This window comes from Larus michahellis, chromosome 2 (genome assembly GCF_964199755.1).
Source record: "Larus michahellis chromosome 2, bLarMic1.1, whole genome shotgun sequence".
NCBI classification, from domain to species: Eukaryota; Metazoa; Chordata; class Aves; order Charadriiformes; family Laridae; genus Larus; species Larus michahellis.
In genome coordinates this window covers 40,002,434-40,021,302 of record NC_133897.1, presented here as the reverse complement: position 1 = coordinate 40,021,302, position 18,869 = coordinate 40,002,434, and the positions used below count along the sequence as shown (strand labels likewise).

Genomic DNA, 18,869 nt, shown 5'->3' with positions numbered 1-18,869 from the left:
GCAAGGATGTGATGATTTCTCCTCTTCTTTTTTCAGCGCCAGCGCTAAGGCTGCCCCGCTGAACATCAACAAAGTCTCCAACAGCTTACTGAATTTTGGCCGCAAGCTCATTGCTCCAGCTATGGCTTCAGGCGGGGCTGTGGGCACTCCTGCCGGCGGGAGCAGCTTTCCCCCCCCTGCAATGCCCATCAGAAGCGCAGTGGAAACCCCCCAGCACCACCAGCACCACCAGCAGGCGCAGCAGCAGAGGATGATGAAGTCGGAAAGCATGCCAGTTCAGCTGGGCAAAGGTAAAGGTGAAACGTGGGGCGGCGGGCGACAGAGGGAAGCTTTGTCCTACGCCTTCACGACAGAAGAAAGTCCTTTCATTGATTTTATATCCGTGGGTACATATTCGGAGGACACAGAAAAAACAGAATTTTGTTAAGCCGGGCATCTATGCAGCAGGTTTGCAATATAATGCAGAATTAGACATTGTCTTAAGAATGTACAAATACTATAGGAATTTTTGACCCTTTATAAAAGTATTAACCAGAAATTACATCAGACATACAAGCAAACTACATCATTACCGTAAACATTAGCCAATTAATTTTTGTCTTTGTATTTTTAACTATAAGACTGATTTCATGTAGTTGTTTTCAGTCTGTTGGCACAAATCCCATGCATAACAATATTACCTAAATACAGGCGAAGGAAGTTAGATCAATTAAGAATTACAGAGTAATTCTTAATAAATGAAATCTTATTCCCTTTAGAATGCGTGGAGCTTATTTGAGAAATTACCTGACAATGACACGTATTTGCCTTTTAATAATTTGTGGTGGCCCTCTGCACTTTCTCTGTTTAGTAAACACCACTTCGTTTTCTTGAGCCTTGTTTTTATGTTTCTCAAGGACAGTTTATTCAAACAACAAAGTCAGGGCTCAGCTTCGGTGGCTGTTTCCTATACTCTGCCAGGCTCAAGGTGCGTTACTGCTTTTCATCTGCAGCCAGCCTACAGCAGTATGTTCTTTGCAAGGAGCACACAGGATGCTACGGTGTCTGCTGCTTCTAGCAACTCATCCTAAGTATTGGTTATAACTGGTGCTGGTTGCCCTGAACCATTATGTAGGATTGCATCTTATTTTTCACCAGCTATGAAGGTGTAAGAGAAGGGAAATAACACTTTGTAGCTGAAGTTGTTGTCCTTTCCTGTGGCACCCATACGGTCCCAAGTTAGTCCTTTCACGATGCATCGCATCCCCAGCAAACACTGAGGGAGCAGAATGGAAAGGTACAAGTGTTCTCTTGAAGCAGAGAGATGCAGGCACTTCGTGAGGGCCACTGCAGCTGCTTGGCAAAATCCAGATATGCAGCTTCTCTCGGAATTGTAGAATAATCTCAGAAATTGGTCCAGAGCAAGGGTTTTACAGCCTCTGACACTGCAAACGTAAAACTGAAATACAGTGAATCCTTGATGCAAATGAATTCCGTTCTTTACAACAGAAGTAAAACTAGGTGTGGAACAAAATAATTTCCACCATTTTGGACAGGCTCTTTTGTTTGCTTTTTTAAAAGAGTTTTCCATCATTCCCTTATCACATTATTCTTTTTTTTACCTTTTGGGTTGAAAAGTGGTCCTCGGGTGGTTATTTTCTTTCCTTGCTTAAGACGAAAAAAGTGTACAATTTGAAGCAACTTCTATAGGTGGAATCGATTGTAGCTTAATCTTGATCTAGCTGGTCAAGGGTGACCCTGTTTACACTTGTGTGTGACAACTAAAATATTGCATCATCCAGAAATCCTGAGACTTTCCATACAAGAATCAGAATAACAAATTGTAGTTGTGTTTAGTCGTTGGCATGTACAAACTGTGCATGTGTTTCTGTGTCAACAGGAATATGGAGATTTGGTAAAGTAGTTAAGAAATGAAGCAAATTAATGGTGTAGGGCACAAAGAATTTTCATGGTAAGAGGAAATAAAACGTACTGCAATGCTCCAGTACCTGCACCTTCCGCTCACCCTATTCTGTCTATGCATTTTTGATATAACACTTGCAAAAGTAATTTAAAGGCAACAAAATGTCACTACACTTTTTTTTAATTGGTTGAGGTGACAGTGAGTTTTGTTTTACCTGTTAGTGCCATGGTTGTTGTTCCAGACCTGTACAGTTACCAGTATATTGCCTGTAGTTGGATAGAAGTTGTGAATGATGGCAGCTAACTATATGTGCAAGTGCTTTAATTTATATTTTTAAAGAGAAGCTCAAATAGCAATGGAAATATAAAGTCTCTTAGAGGCTGCCCAGTGAATTCTCCCTGAAGTACGTTTAAATGCAGGATTAGCTTACCAAAAAAAATGCCCTATTTGCAGTGACACTGTGGCGGAGACAGGCTAAAAAGACCCTTTTGAAGCATGATGCAGATACTTTTGTAAACAACGCCACACCATTTCCATCGTGCCTGAAAAGCGAGAATAAATTCTCAACTTCTGTGCAGAAGGACAGCACTCAAGAAAGTGCTGTACGGCATCTCCAGTGAATGAGGGCACTTCCCGCACCCCTTTTTAAGTGCCTTTTTACCTTCTGCACTGCTTTTTTTTTTTTTTTTTTTTTTTTTTTTCCTCAAACTCTGGATTCTGCTCTAGCCTTTGAGTATCTAAAAGCTACTTGGTGTGGTCTGTAACTATAAGACTCACAAGTTACTGACTAGCCGTCACTAATTGTCTTCTGTTCCTGTTCTTCACTGTCTTTGCAGCTTCCCTCAACCTCCTGGAGCTTGGTTATTTAGCTGAGGTAGGCAGAGGCACAGATTTGGGATTTAAATGGACAGACATTTGCACTTCCAGTTGATCTAATGCTCACAGATGTCCAACTGAGGTTGGACGGTATAACAGACCAAAGGGCTGTAAATCTGACAGGCATAAATCAGTAAAGGAAGTAATCCATTTTCCTCATATCTTATTAGTCCTTTCAGGTTTTGAATGCTCAAGTAGCGCTGGTAATTTAAATATAGAAGGTTATAAATTTGAAGAGATTAAACTAATTGCCCGTTCTACTTTTTTATTAAGTGTGAAGAAGTCCTTGGTAACAAAATATCTTGCAGGACTGGCAAAATAATCGTATGGCAGTTACCGCTCACAAACCAGCAGCAGTGACAGGTGCCATTTGCGCTGCCACCTCCAGGGGTAGCTTGTGCTGTGCGCTAGAAGAGGCACGGTTAGTTTGCGTAATCGATTGTAATTATTTCTCACTCCGAAGTTTTGGTGCTTGCGGAATTTCTTTAAGAAAAAATTCATATAATTTAGATAACGTAAATGGAAAAACAGTGAACTAATATTAAAAAAAAAAAGAAAAACAGAAAGAAAACAAAAAAACCCAAACACCCACCACATTAATTGCAAGCCTGTAATTCCAGATGAGTCTTCAATATCACAAATAACAGTTGAACAAAGTATCCAGACACCTAATTGGAAATTCAGTTCCTCCTAATGATATATTAATCCCATTCAGCCTGTCCTCAGCACAGAAGATTGGGTATCATTACTGATTACTTATGCAAGGTAGCCTGCTAATAGAAAAGGGATTAAAATATTCTCTTGATCCTACACAATGAAGGAATTCATTGGCACAAAAGTTAAATTCAAATCTTGAGTTCATTGGATTGTCAGTTGTGTGCATTGTCTTGAAAGAGAAAAATATTGGTAATGAAAAATCTGGAAGAAGCAGAATTGTTGCCCTTTGCGTTCCACTAGATTTTTGAGTGTTCAGAAACTGGATACTCTTTAATTATGAAATGGCAGTGTGTTGCCAGAAAAAAAGCATTTCTCTTTCACTTTTTACCTGATAGTCCCAGGTACAGTTTTTCTTCTAGGTTCTTTCACGCTGAGCCCCAAAAGGCTTTTGATTTGAATGCCGCTCTATCACAAGGACAAGTTAGAGGACCAGTTTGAAGATGAAGTTCTGCCAAAACTCTGATCAGCTATTTAAAGAGTTTCCAGACTACTGTTTGTTTTTATGAGTTGATACTTCTGTGGTATTTGTTGTAACACGAACAGAATTTCCGCAGTCACTGAATATGCCCTAAAGAAATGATCTCCATATTTAGAATTATTTATGAACTGTGTCTAGAAAATGAATATGCTTTTTCAGAAGGAAAAAGAAGTCCTTAGTGATAGTAGAACTGAATAAAAATTGAAGTATTAAATGACTGATTCACAAAAGAGCTTTTTTCTTCTTTAAAAAACATATAAATATGCATGTTCTTAAGTAGTTTTGCCATTTTATTGACAGTAAGAATATGATGCTCCCAAACTAGCAGTGTAAGTGTAAAGTGCCAGAAAAAAAAGGTTTTGATTCTTTCAGTTTAGATTTTGATATAAATCAGTTTCTTAAAAACACTGCTTTTTTGCACGTGTCTAAATGTGGCATGTAATGCACTGATTATTAAAACTCCCCATTTGTTTTCGCCTGCTCTTAGACCACTCTCTCACAATATCGTTCGTGTTCAGAGCAGGGTCTTCACGTGAAAAAAAAACCCCGAAGTCTCAGCTCTTTACTGGAGTGGATTGCATTTGTTGGGGAAACCTCCTAACGCTGTTGTTTGTCCCCAGGCGAGGCGGGCGCAGGCAGCGATGCGGGGCTGCCGGGCCTTGCCCAGCATCCCCCGGCCCTCACAGGTACGGCGGCCACCGTGGGTCCGGCTGTGCCACCAGCATCACCCACCAGCTCCGCAGCCACCCACCCCCGTGGGTTTTTCCATGCGTGGCGTCTTCCATTCACTGCCATTGTCCATCCACCGAGTGGCACTGTTGTGTAGAGAGAAAAAAAGCAGCTTCACTTCATCACTCCCTGGGTGTGCTGTGTGGGGCCCTCCAGTTAGTTCGCTGTACGCCAGCATCCGTCTTCATTAAAAATGTGTATTTGCCTCGTACTCTGTAGTCCATTTCACACTTTGTCATGTGGGGCGATGCGACCATCAATGTCTCTTTTAGCTGCATTACTTCTGTATTGTTATATTTGAGGCGGGTATTTACTGTGTGGGTGGTGAGACACCGGAACAGGTTGCCCAAAGAAGTTGTGGATGCCCCATCCCTGGAAGTGTTCAAGGCCAGGCTGGATGGGGCTTTGAGCAGCCTGGTCTAGTGAGAGGTGTCCCTGCCCATGGCAGGGGGGTTGGAACTAGATGATCTTTAGAGTCTCTTCCAACATAAACCATTCTATGATGCTGTGATTTTGAGCTGAACATCTACTTCAATGCACTTGTCTGAAGAGAAGCTTACCTGCCTCGGCCTGAAATAATAAGTATAGGGATTTCTGTGATGAGATGGTTTGAATAAATTTTAAAAATGCTGGAAGCCTTTGTTCCGGTTTCAGCATAGAAGAAGAAGGGAAGCTAATTTATCTGAAGTTTAAAAGTTTTATAAAACTCATATCATTCTTTTTGCAAATTTTAATACTCTACATCCTGACTATGGCAAATACAGAGTAATAGATGAGCAAATCTGAATGGTTTTGAATTATAGATCATGCCTTACTTCTGTTCTTCTTGGTGTCTTTGTCCTTGCTCTCCTTATAACTATGAAGGCTATTCTTTTCCTCTGTAGGAGTGAGCCATCATTTTTGTATGCCTTTTGTGCATGTCTTCTCAGACTTTTCCTGTATTTTAGTAGAGGCCTGCAAAGTTCATGATTATCTCCCCTGTAACTTAACTCAAAGTTAGTCAGACCTGCAGTTTGCTTTTCTTTCACCATAAGTCCCTCTCATCATCACCTGTTACTTAATTATAACTCCCTATTATAGATCGCATTACATTTAAACTTTCCTTCTTCATTTCAAGACATTTCATGTCTCCACCCTCTGCCCTGCCAGCAATCCCAGCAGTTCAGTCCTTTTTCCCACTGCCACATCTGTGTTTTCCACGCGGTTTTGATGCAGAGCATTTGTAACCCTGGGGACAGCCCCAACTTCTTTAGCAACAGGCAAGTCGTGAGCAAGTTCGAAGCCAGCACAGGGAGGTAGCACTGCTCCTTTTCGCCTCAGAAGGGGATGCGTTTTTAGTGCATGAAATCCTGTGCATCATTACTGTGAACTATTTAATGCATTTTAGTGTGCACATATATATTTTTGAGACATCCTATGCAGTAATGTGTTCTGACTACTGCTTACATCGGGCATCCTTAGCTATTTGTTCTGTGTGCCTCATAAGCATTTATTTGATTTCCGTCATGTGGTTTCTTCAGCCTGTTTCATATAGGCTTTAGAACCTTCTGGTATACGCTTAGATAGTCAGAGATTAGATTTCTCTAATCTTCTTTTAAGGAGGCATAATGTATTTATCTGAGATTGATAGAATGAGCAGAGGAAATTGAAAGTTTTGATTCAGTGATGTTCTCAGGTTGCCGATTAAGCTGCTAAAGAAGAAGGAGATGAGTTTGGTTAGTTATTAACTGTAGTTTATTGCATCACTTTATACATTTAGATTGTATGTGGCGGGTAGGAGTTCTGGTTGGTTGGGGGTATTTTTGCTTTTCTTTCCGAGGAATTAGAAAATTAGAAACTCTCTCAAATTACCTTCTTGTTGAGCTGTTGACTGAGGAGAACGTGCCACACTGCTAATTAAGAGAAATGCAGAATCAGTGAGACACACCACAGGGAAGGTACAAATGTCATTTTGTGTAATCCTCCCAAGAACCTGAAATCTCTGCATTGGTGCTACAGTGTTATTTCCGAAGTTACGTGAGGGTTGTTAACGCCTCAGAAATCGGTTGTTGTGACCAGGATGTCAGTGCACACATGATACATCTGAAAGACTTCGAAGTACCATGGTTACTTCAGTTAACTGTTCTTGCAGCAGCTCCACTAAACTTAGAGTCATAAAATCATAGAATAGTTTGGGTTGGAAGGGACCTCTGAAGGTCATCTACTCCAACCCCCCTGCAATGATCAGGGACATCTTCAACTAGATCAGGTTGCTCAGAGCCCCGTCCAACCTGACCTTGAATGTTTCCAGCGATGGGGCATCTCCCACCTCTCTGGGAAACCTGTTCCAGTGTTTCACCACCCTCATTGTAAAAAATTTCTTCCCTGCCTCTAGTCTAAATCTACCCTCTTTTAGTTTAAAACAATACCCCTTATCCTATCGCAACAGGTCCTGCTAAGTTTAGGACCTTCTGTGTTGGGAAGATGAAATTCTGTGTTGGAAAAATTATAGGTGGTTTTTTGTCTGCATTAGGGAAAACGTATGATTGGTGTGGCCTGTCTTTCAGCTTTCTTATTTACAGTTGTAAAACTGATGACTCCTCTGGAAACTGGAAAAGCCTATTACAATCCAAGAACTCTGCTTTATGACTTACAACACATTGTAATTATTCATAAGTGGTATTCTTTCTGTCCTGCTTATTTCTTAATCACATCCCCAGATAATCCATGTCACAGTGCTGTTCACAGTGTTGGAGTCTGAGTAAAAAATTTAGTGTTTCCTGATGATAATTTTTTCAGATTTGCTTATTCATGCAGAAGGATCAGGTGCATCCTAAGTTTTCTTCTTACCTGGGTATAAACCAGACAGAAATAGTATTTTTATCACTTGTGTTTTACTGCATCTCTGTCTTAATTTCATTACATCTTGTATTGCTTTTATTTTTCATCTTCGTTATGTTTTACAGTCCATAAGAACCAGATTAGCCAGATTAGTCAAAGCTCTTGGTGATAGCTCAGCAAATTCCCTATTAGGACAGTTGTATTGTTCTGTCCACAAAATCCCAGCTATACGTATTTCTTCTCTCGTTGGCTATACAAGTAGTTGCATATTCCATTCCTCAAAACTGTGATCCATCTTTTGAAGTGTAGCTGTTTAGTAAGCAAAGCCATGGCCAAAAGACAGACTGCTCTGTCTTTTCAATTCCCTATTATATTTTGGACTTTTTTTTCCTTAGAGCTGAAAGACAGAATACAGAACAAAAAAACCTTACAAATGTTTTTTGCATCATTTTTCCAAGCTGTATTATTTCATGTGCACAGGTTCCTCAAATATATTTAAAGTGTCCCTCTCTCAATGTTTTCTATGAAGATTTACCACATAATGTGTTTATTTGCAGGTGAAGCGGGTTAAGTGCAGGCCGTGCAGTGGAGGAGTATGTGAAAAACATACATTGCTCCTTGTTTAACATTTTTGTTTGCTTTTTTAATCTTGATCCTATGTAGAAGATACCTTCTTATTACTAGGATAGGAAAGAGAGCCCATTTAGTCTGATTTTTACATAATAAAATATTTTTTCATTGTACTTTACTCTGTCCGTCAAATATATTTTTTTGTGTTTAGCATTTATATTGGCTGCCCTGGCTTAGCTATGTGAATTTCTTTTATAAATGCTTTGTTTGCTAAAATATGTAATTTCATCTGTTCCAAGACTATTTTTAAGTTTTACCTACTGTAAAACCACACTTCCATTGTAAATTGCCACTATGAAATACATAAAAAGTCTCCTTACATAAAGGCAACTGTAAGGATAATGGTGTTGCCAAGTGACATGATTTTATCCTAAAATTAGAAATCTTCTAAAACTTACTTGTGACTGAATTATTTCTGCTGTTTGCCATGCAGTGTTTTCTCCTTTTCTATTTTGAGAATTATTTACAGAATTGGAGGTTCATGTTCATGTAATTAATGCATATTCCATTTCTCTATAAAATGTGAAGGCAACAATTAAGTGAGATCTTACAGCCTCTGTCTCCTGCACTTTAAGGAAGCTGTTCAGATAAAGTGGTGGGTGATAAGTGACTAGAGAAGGGCTGGGAAGAAACAGAAAAATGCAGATGAACGAAGTTGGTGGGAAGGGAAGAATATGTAAAGGGGAAAGTTGGAACAAGGAAGTCACAGAAGCAGAAAGGCAATGTGGAGGGGTCTGAAGAAGAGGAGGAGGCAAACAAAGGAAAGTCCACAGGGGTACGAGAAGCACGACATAAAATGTAGGAGTGTCCTGGGAGAGAAGAGCAAAATCAGGCAGGAGAGAATGAAGGAGAAGGTGGGAAGCAGTTTATATCCCAGTTTTCTTCCAGAAAATGTTGAGAATATTAAACCCAGATCGTTTATTGTGTTTTGTCTTTTTTGGTCTGATTTGTTACATGTGATGTTTTTTTCTTTGCTAGTTCAGTCTCTTTACGTTTGACAGACTTCTTGCCAAGACTGTTGCTAACTCTGGCTAAGAGGACATTTTAAACATTTATGCCCTTAAGCAAATGGGAATTGCTGGTTTCACGTAGCTGTGGCTGTGCAATATGTGCTGCGTAGGTTGAACACCGCAGAGAACTTGGCTTGGGCTTTGTCTCCACCCAGCAGGTGGCCAAGCATGGCACCTCTGACTTCCACACCACTTCGAGGACAGTTACCATTCTAGATCTTAAATGACTGAATTAAGTTAAGATGTTTCCATATGAGTAGGTTTTCCTAGTTGTTTCCTTTTGTTTAAAGAGTTTGATCTCAACAAAGCTGGTCTCCTTTTGTGTCTATGCCTGAGTTTCTTTCTGTGTTTTCTGCAGCCTTTTCTGCCTCTATTTTCTTTCATTGCTTTGTCTTTTAGTTTTCTTTTATTTCTCTAGAAACCTGTATCACAGGGGAAGACCGCGGTGCATGATGAAGGGGAGACTAACCATTCCGAAAAAGGATTTAGTTTTGTATTTTCAGATTTGGTAGTGCATCCACAATAACAAAACACTAAATACATCGTAAGGTCTGTGCAAGAATATGTGGCATATCTGTGGCGTAGAAGGCGGGAGCAGCTCAGAGCAAAGAAGGATGAACCACTGTCGTCTGCGAGGGAGGTGGTTTTGAATTCAGTCACAACCTTGCAAAGGAGATGAAGCTGCACCTGTGACATCTGAATGATTTGATTTCAGAGGGTCATTCTTGATGCTATAGGTGGCAGCATGAAAAGCACACTAAAAACAAAGGAAGCAAAAAGGGAGAACACGAACAGACTCATCAGAATAGCTGACAAAACAAGAAAAGGGAAGAATTCTAGAGCTTTAGTTTTACGTGCTCTTTTGCTTTTTCTCAGAATGGAAAATTCTAGAATGGCATTGTGTCACTCTGGATTGACTTCCTCATACACGTAGTAGAAAGGTTTTTTAAAACTAGCATCTGTCCTAATGCAACATTTTCTCAGTGAAAGTTAATGAAAACTGACATATTAATTGTTTTTCTTTCTTCTGGAGCTAACTGGAATAAAATTTTAAGTTAAATATTTCAAAACACTTTGTGGGCCTCAACTTGAAGAAATGGTCCTTATCAAAGACCTAACTGCATACAGTGTCGTGGTGAAACAGTTCAGGCATCTACCCAGAAGTCTTCGCTGTGGCAGTGGACAACACTAGATTCTTTTGAAAAGCTGCATGGAATGACAATAAGTTACTATTGAGTAGACTTCATTGAAATGCCTGTTAGGTGGACACGGCCTTAAAATTTGAAGCATGAGAACTTACATTCTTTCCTGAACTTAACTTGCTTTTTCCTGTTGTAAGTCTAGATATTGTCTTCTAGATATTCAATGCCCAACCTATTCTTGGAATCTGGCATTCTATTCTTAGCTTTCTTTGCCAAGTTTTGTAGTTTGTTTCTTGAGAGAAAAAGGATTTCCTTTGCAATGTTGATGACATCAGATTTTTTTTTTTGTTATGAGATGGTACTTTTGCTTATTGTGCCACACAGGGAAGAGAAGGTCCTCAGTCTGTGGATATAATAGGGTGTATATACTGAGATGGTATTTACATATATATATATTTATTTATTTATTTATAAATATATATATGTTGTTTGGCATATATATATACACACACACTAAATAGTGTGTGTTTGTGTATATATCTATACATAGACTAAAATTTTGTCTTTTCCTCTCATACAAAAATTATGTTCCATGTATGTCAAAATAGTCCTTCAATCTCACAGTCCATGCTGACACACTTCAACATTTCATTCTGTGTTGAGCTATCTGTGAATCTCAGTGAATGTCAATTAAGACAAAGAAGTCTTTACTGGGAAAAGAAACTGCCTGTTGATTAATGCTTTTGTTACTTTATACTTGCTTTACAGGCCAAAGTTCAAAAAACATCAGTTCATCTCCAAGCATAGAGAGCTTGCCTGGAGGACGTGAATTTACAGGATCTCCACCTTTGTCTGCATCAAAAAAGGATTCCTTTTTCAGTACAATCTCCCGCTCCCGTTCCCAAAGCAAAACTATGAGCAGGAAAGAATCGGTGAGTTCTTTAACTTTTTAAACTACGTTAATGTCACACTGCATTACTTGTTAGAGGCAATCATTTCTCCCATTCATTAAGCACTTGTGCTTGGAAACGTTTTCCTAAGCACATGTTAATGGCAAAACCAAAAATAAGCTCTTTTAACTGTTTCTGTTGAGTAACATCTCCATTATGGCTTCTATCCCATAATCCTACCCGAAATGAAACTGTGAAAGCGCCTGTTGCCTCTGAGAAAGAGGAAAGAAGTGCTGTAAATTTATTTGCTTTGTTAGACTTCTGGTGTAGTCCTGAAGTTAATAAACAGTTCAGTGGGAAGCACAAATGCTCAGCAGATCCAAACATGTCCATCTGTTGTCCCTGAAATTCCTTAATACATCAGAGGTTTCCAATGTCTGTAGCATCTGCAGTCTGCAGTCACAGTTCTATTTCTTGCACAGCCCTGACCTTCCATTTGGCCACAAGAAACTATTATTTAAACAGGTTGTTTTCTTCCAAGAAAATCGGCTCTTATCATGGGTGTGTTCCAAAGAAATTCTCGTCCCATCAAAGATATTTTAGGAACACTGCTTTGGTTAACCTCATATGCCATGGAGCAGGATTCTTCTTTATTTCATATACACATTTCCCATTGTCTTTTTGCTGATTAGTAACCAGCTACTTAATAGATGGAAAAAGTTGTATTTTTTTTCTAAGGGGAAGGCATAGGGGTTTTCTCCATGCCATTTTCACAAATCTATGCTCATATAACTTCCTATTGATTTCCATAAATAGGAATCATAATATATTACGTTCTTCAGGTGTTCAGAGGTAAATAGCATGCAGAAGTTTAATCAGAACATCTCAGCATTTTTGTCTTTAAGCAGCAGAATCTTTATTAAGTCATATCGTATTTTAAGTTTGGTATTTAAAATGTTCTAATGAAATGCGCAACTTTGTTCAGTTTTTGTTCACTGAAAGAGAGGGTTTAATTCTTGTTCCACATGCTTTAATGTTGCCTAAAGAAAAGCTGTGTTTTGTGGTTAGTCAACAAGAAGCTATAATTTTGGTTTGTGTCCATTTAAGACATATTGAATTGAATTTAAAGCAAAACCAACAACTTAATATCTCCCTGCTTGTCCTCATGAGTTGAAGAAAAATAAATATACCGATACTGAACTTTTCTTTTTCTATTTTAACAAGGTCTTGTTCTGGTTTAACAAGGTCTAAATCTACCTTTCATTTGCAACTATTTTCCAGGCCAGAACTTGTTGGTTTTGCACGCGTAGAGTTTAAGAATAATTCCTCCTTAGTTCTCTTATTGGAGACATAGAAGACTTTTCCATTACAATATTCATACTCAATTAGACTTTTCCATTACAATATTCATACTCAATTAGAACCATTAATGATTAACATGTTTTTCAGGTAAATAATTTCCCAGATTTCTGGTATTTTATTAATGTTTTTTTCAAGGATTTTGGACAAAGATGTAACCATTCAAACAGATTTATAGTCCTTACGACGATTTTCAGTAGACTGATAATCATGAGAAACTAAGCAGAGCATAAATTTTCAGAGGAATTCTTTGAGCTGTGATATATTCTAGCATTTTATGATTAAACAACTAGAAAAGGTTTTAGGCTACCAAAATCTTATTTCCTTATGTTCAATTTTTGACTGACCTTTATTAGAGGGAAAAGGAATTTGTAGCAGCTCCAAGAGGAAACGGTTTGTTTAAATCTGTTCTCTGTTCCTCAAGACAATGTTTGGGTTTTGTTTTCCTGTAAATTTCATGATACCTGGTTTTCCATGTAGAGAAGAAAACCCTGAAGAGTTCATCCTGAGGTGCCAAAATAGTTGCATCAGAATACTTCAGTCTCATAGTTGCTTCATTTACAGCTGTTTTCTGGAGGCAAAAGATGATTTGAAAACATAATGGGTTCACATCTTTGTTTTGTTTATAAAACTGAAGTGGTCTATAATTTTGCATTTATCTCTAATAGTTATACCGATTATATCGTTAAGTACTGGAGAAATTACCTTTTTTGGAACGTGGCCGTGCAATCACTTTATAAGAAGATGCTTTTAAAATCAGTCATTCTTGGTGTAGCAGATGATAGGCAATCCATTTCCCCTTCATCTGTGTACTTAAAATTAATGCCCTTACCAAGCAAAGCGGAAGCGGAACACATACATAAAGACAGATCCTTCAACATGGAGTTAAAAAAAGTGATTTTCACAGACCAGAGGACATTACTGTAACGTTATTATGAGATGAACAGGAATGTCATAATTGCAGGTTGCACCTGGCGTACTGTGTCCATTTCCGGGCTCTCCAGAACAAGACAGACATGGACGTACTGGAGAGGGTCCACCAAAGGGCCACAAAGGTGATGAAGGAATGTGGCACCTCTCCTATGAGGAAAGGCTGAGAGAGCTGGGACTATTCAGCCTGGAGAAGGCTCAGGGGAATCTTACCAATGTGTATAAATACCTGAAAGAAGGGTGCCAAGAGGACGGAGACAGGCCCTTTTCAGTGGTGCTCAGTGACAGAGGCAATGGGCACAAATGGAAGCACAGGAACTTCTGTCTGGACATCAGGAAACACTTTTTCACTGTGAGAGGGACTAAGTCACTGGCACAGGTTGCCCAAGGAGGTTGTGGAGTCTCCATCCTTGGAGATATTGAAAAGCTATCTGGCTTGAGATGGACAAGATGAGCTTGAGAGGTCCCTTCCAACTTCATCCACTCTGTGATTCTGTGACAGGATAAACTGGAATGCCACTTACCTGAATTCTTTCTTTCCTGAAGCCCGTCCAACAAGTTGGGCTTTCTCAGGGAGAGTTGTGATCAAAATTGATACTTGATTCATTGCCTTCAGGAATAGGATGTATCCCTTTCTCATATTAAGGACTTCTTAAGGTAGTAACATTTGCGTTATATTTAGTCTTCTAGGTCTTTTTTTCATCACAAATGCAAAGATCAATGGAAAGAGGTTTTTACTGCTGTTGCCAGAAACAGATGTCCCCTGTTTTATTTAGTTAAGGAAGTGAATCTGCAGCCTCAGGGATGAATGCACAATATCGGGCCATGTTTTGGCCACCCATGGCACCCTGATGTTTTTCACGTTGCCATTGGGTGGCACTCAGCTGTACGTTAACGTGAGGCCCAACAAATGTGTTCAAAGGTCTGTTTTGTGCTCAGCAGTGAGATGGTCCCCTCCCTTTTTATGTAGTTTGCAGCTTTCTGACAGGAATAACTTAGGTTGCAATTTCTGGAGCCGTCTTCCCATAAACAGGGACAGGAACTTTTAATATATAATACACTCCAGTGCCTGTTATCTTCTGGCTGGGTCAGTCTTGCTGAAATAAAGTCCTGGAAAATTTCCTGTCATGGCCTGCCTGCTGCCCTCTCCTTTTCGGCAGAGTTGGGAAATTGGGTGCATTTGTGGTCTCTTTATTTCTCATTATGTTTCATTTACATCTCCAGTAACTAGGGACAGTCTACCCCTCTTTTTGGCAAATGGCAAAGCTGCTTAGATGTTGATTCTGGAAAATATGGTTGACTGATGTCAATTTTTTTGGCAGAATATTCTGTAAATTGCTTTCAGCCGTGGAGATGTGACAAAGAGGGAACTTTGAGTCGGACAATATAAACATTTTCAAAACTTGCACTAAAAAAAAACATAGGAGAAAAAATTATTTTGACTGAAAATAAAGTTTTTATTTGGAGAAATCGTGTATTTTAATAAGTAAACTTCTTGAAACCATAAAAGGTTTCAAGTTAAAAAAATCAAATTATCCAATTGGAAAATCTGTTAGTTAAAAAATTCCCAAGAAGGAAACATTTCTAAGGAAAATCTGGAGCAGTTTATTTTCTTTACTAAAACAATTTACAAACATGGTCAATCAGAATCCTCATTTCTTAGCAAAAAAATCCACAACAAAAGTGTCATGCCTCATGCTGGTTTTGATTGCACAGACTTTTTAATTAAATCAAATTTGACAACATATGCTATTGTCCCCACAAGCAGGTAGAAACAACTGTTACTGTCTGTGATTTACATAGCTAGGCTGACTGATTTGAAGTTAGATATGAGTACCCCTACAGGTTAGAAAATTAATGAATGCCATTATTTTCAATTAAATAGGCATCTGCTCTACTGATTTAGGAGCCTGATTTTAAGCATACAAGCTTGACAGTTTTGCTCAAGTAGAAGGGGTATACAAAAGTCAAAGAGATAATAAAACTAAGACTAGACAACTGCACAACGAAATATCATGCCTGCAAAAATTCCATTGAAGAAGAACATGTCTTTTGTGCATGTTACACATCCTGGAGACCTTTTTTTATTCCCGTATCTCTTTTTCACGACTGTTATTTTTAGGATCTCTTTAAAAGGTTTTAAGCAAAATATTTGTCAGTCCATACTTACCGATGCCAAACATTCATTTGGAAATAAAAATGCTATGATGAAATGTCCTTTTTTAGTTAAGCATCGTAAAGTGTGCCCAGAATAAGTTAGTGTCTGTGTACAACAGCCAATTGTCTGATCAGTGTGTCGGATTCGTTAAGCCTAAAGTTAAAGATGTGATCATTGTTCTCAGTGCCATTAAGTTTAACAAACTTCAGTGCCTTAACCTTTAACTGCAGTTAATACTGTAGGGCGTTTGTCTGTCTTATTCTGATGTGATAGGCCAAATCAGACACCTGAAAAATGCAAGTTATTTAGTACTTCGGTGCTTGTCTAATTTTAGGGATAGATGAAAAGAATATTAAACTGCCAGGTCACATGAACAGAGTTCATAGAAAAACCTCTGAGATATTTTGGAAGTGTGATTCTTTTCTCAGTTGCCTTTCTCAGGCTCCCACAACATGCTGTAACTCAAATGAGAGAGCTGAAAACAGTGCAAGGAAAAATAAGCTGCCTTTTACAGTTTTTTATTAGAAATACTTGCAAGTTTCATATAATTTAGTAAAACGACAGCTGTATGCATGAGTGGCAGCTTTGAATCCTAATGCTCTTTATCTTTTTTGGAGTGATTCATTTCACGGAAAAGAAACTGTACTGTGATAAAAACAGGAAGTTAATTGCTTAGAAAAAAAGATGAATAAAACCCCAAGTGGCTCTGCAGTGCTTTTTCTGTCATATTATGAGCAATAAACATGTATACAGAAGAGTTCTGTGGGGCCATTTGGAAGATTTTAAAAATGTCAGTGTAAACTGTTGTCTTTCTCTGGTACAAGAGATTCAGATACATGCAGCTGAATTATACTTGCCAGTAACTTCTGCGCAGAAGCAAATTACAATGGTATAATTTGAAAGAAGGCAGTAAAAACTTTTAAAATTATTGGGCAGCCCTTTAAAACTATCAGGGAGACTTTAAAAAATACCAAAATCGTGAATGAATGAGACTCTCAGCAATGAAGTTTGCAAAAGGATCAAAGTGACTTAGGAGACAAGAAGTGTGATCCTTCACTCCACAGCAATCCTGTTAGCAGCAGCAGGCTCAGGACTTGCGCTGTGCATCCTCTTCCCGTACGTTAATCATGAAGTTAATATTTCAGCATCCCAGTGGCAAGGGAAGATACATCTGAGGATCGATGTTGGTGGTTTGAGCTGCCCTTTTTTCCTTTTCAGTCGAAATCTCATCCCTTCATCCCACTCTTTTAAGATAACACCACAAAATTACTGTCCATTTCTGTGAAGAGCTGAGGGACCTGTAGTGAACTCTCAACAAAACATGCATGTGAATGAGAAAAGTCTCTCTAAATCAGGCTATTGTTTTAGTTGGTTTTTTTTTTTTTGAACGGAAAGGGTTTCTGTGTTTGGGAGGTTTTTTTCCCACTGAAATAAATTGTAGGTTTGTGTTTAATAGCTTGATTCTTATTTTTGTCTGTGTTTGGTTAAATCAAATCATTCCCTATAAAAACAACAAAACTTGTGTTTCTGTTCTTTTAACAGTGTAGTATAAATGGTGTATATTTACAGTCTCTTCATAATCACTATACTTAAGTTTTACCCTTCTTAATCTCTGAACAATGTAATCAAAGATTCTGAAAACCCTAAATAATAAGATGCTGCTCTGGTCTGCATTCTCAGTCATGCTAGGAATCATATCAAAGGTCAAATACATCCAGTCTGAACGGAGAAGGGGTTAGTGAAACTTTGGCAACGGATGCTTAAAAAAATTTAACTGAGTGTCAGTTTAACAAAGGGTATAATTTAACTGAGTGTGAGTTTAACAAAGGGTATACTTTGAAAGTCCTTCATAAAGGACTCTATATGTGTTGAACTGTGTGTATATTAAAAAGCTTATTCAGGCAGCAAAATTAAGACACATAATTACATAAGTACATCACACCTAATCAACTATTTCAATAACATTCAACCAAATGCTTTAGTAATATAATAGTGAAGCATGGAGCATGAACTTTATTCATTGCATAATATCTGGATATGAAACATTCCATATTCATATGCATCCAAGAACACTTACCGCATTGTTTCAGAGAGCTCTAAAATCATGAAATGGTGGGGTTTTTTCCCCTGCTCACATTTCTCTTACTTTGCCGTAGTGGGCTCATGCAGTCTTAAAGGCCGGCAATGTGTGTACCAGAGAGGCAGAAAGCCCGTCAGATCTGATACTGAAACATAATGGAGGAAATGGGATTCTCATTTACATATGTGTTTATTTATAGCTATTTCCAAAATACTCAAAGTCATACCATCTAAATTAATATCTCAGTTTTATCATTTATGAAAAATATTCCAATGCGATTAAGTCATCAATGTCAACAGCAGCACTGAGAGAAAACTTTTATCGCCATTTCTGTTCAAAGGGATAATTTCTATTACCCTACAGCTCTTTTCTGTTCTTATCTATTCCCTTACCAAATGAAATACTACTGATTTTCTCAGTTGTTCAGTGCCCACTCATCCACAATTGGTTAAGCAAAATGTTTTGCAGCTTGTCGTAGGTTTTGTTTTTAAACTGTCTGTTGGCAATCCCGTAGGGCAGTGCCAGCAGATGGACTTGTGCAGGCAGCAGCTAGAGAAGTCCCGCAGTCTTGTGTCTGCTTAAAAAAAGGTTTCTTTCCATCCTTACTTTATTTGTCTCTAGGCAAGAGCTTTCTCCAATATTTGTGTTTATCCTTCTTCATCTTCCTGATAAGGAAAGATTATCTGATCATAGGAGTGGGGTATTTTTAAGAGGAAAATACACACAAGTTAAGTGAAAACAAGTCCTGCTCTTGCTCCAGTAGCACAGTTGCTGGTTTCTAGCTCTGCGTCAGTGAGACTGGTGCACCTGGAAGCTCTTCCAGTAATAGGTTCGACAGTGGGAGCTGCTTTGGAAAACGTCCAAGCCTGTGGTCCTTTGCCACTAACGTCTCCAGGCAAGGTGGGACGTGGCAAACTAAGCAGATTCCAACAGCGTGACATTGGCAAATTGACTTTGAACTGTTTAAGATGGAAATTCAACAGCAGGACATGGTGTTTAGAAGCTGTGAGCCAGAGTTTCAGCTATTTTCAGGATTTTAATTGAAATGAAATGGATCTGTCAGCAGGCTAGGGAGATCCTCTGAGGCTCCATCTTTCACTTTCTTCTAAATGTCACTGTATGTAAATATTTTTAGCCTTGTTTAAAG

The 18,869-nt window shown here is 38.6% G+C and overlaps 1 protein-coding gene across 7 annotated transcripts in view; it reads left to right on the top strand.

Annotated features, from left to right (window-relative positions):
* The window catches only part of TBC1D5 (TBC1 domain family member 5), a 320,349-nt gene that overhangs the window by 263,360 nt on the left and 38,120 nt on the right, over positions 1 to 18,869 (top strand). For 4 of the 7 annotated variants that reach the window (XM_074574987.1, XM_074574985.1, XM_074574988.1 and 1 more), the window contains 3 exons: positions 37 to 290; positions 4,595 to 4,660; positions 11,074 to 11,237. In XM_074574987.1, the coding sequence (XP_074431088.1) occupies positions 37 to 290; positions 4,595 to 4,660; positions 11,074 to 11,237 (484 nt within the window). The remainder of the gene's footprint in view (positions 1 to 36; positions 291 to 4,594; positions 4,661 to 11,073; positions 11,238 to 18,869) is intronic. The other 3 variants (XM_074574990.1, XM_074574989.1, XM_074574991.1) reach the window with 1 other exon arrangement.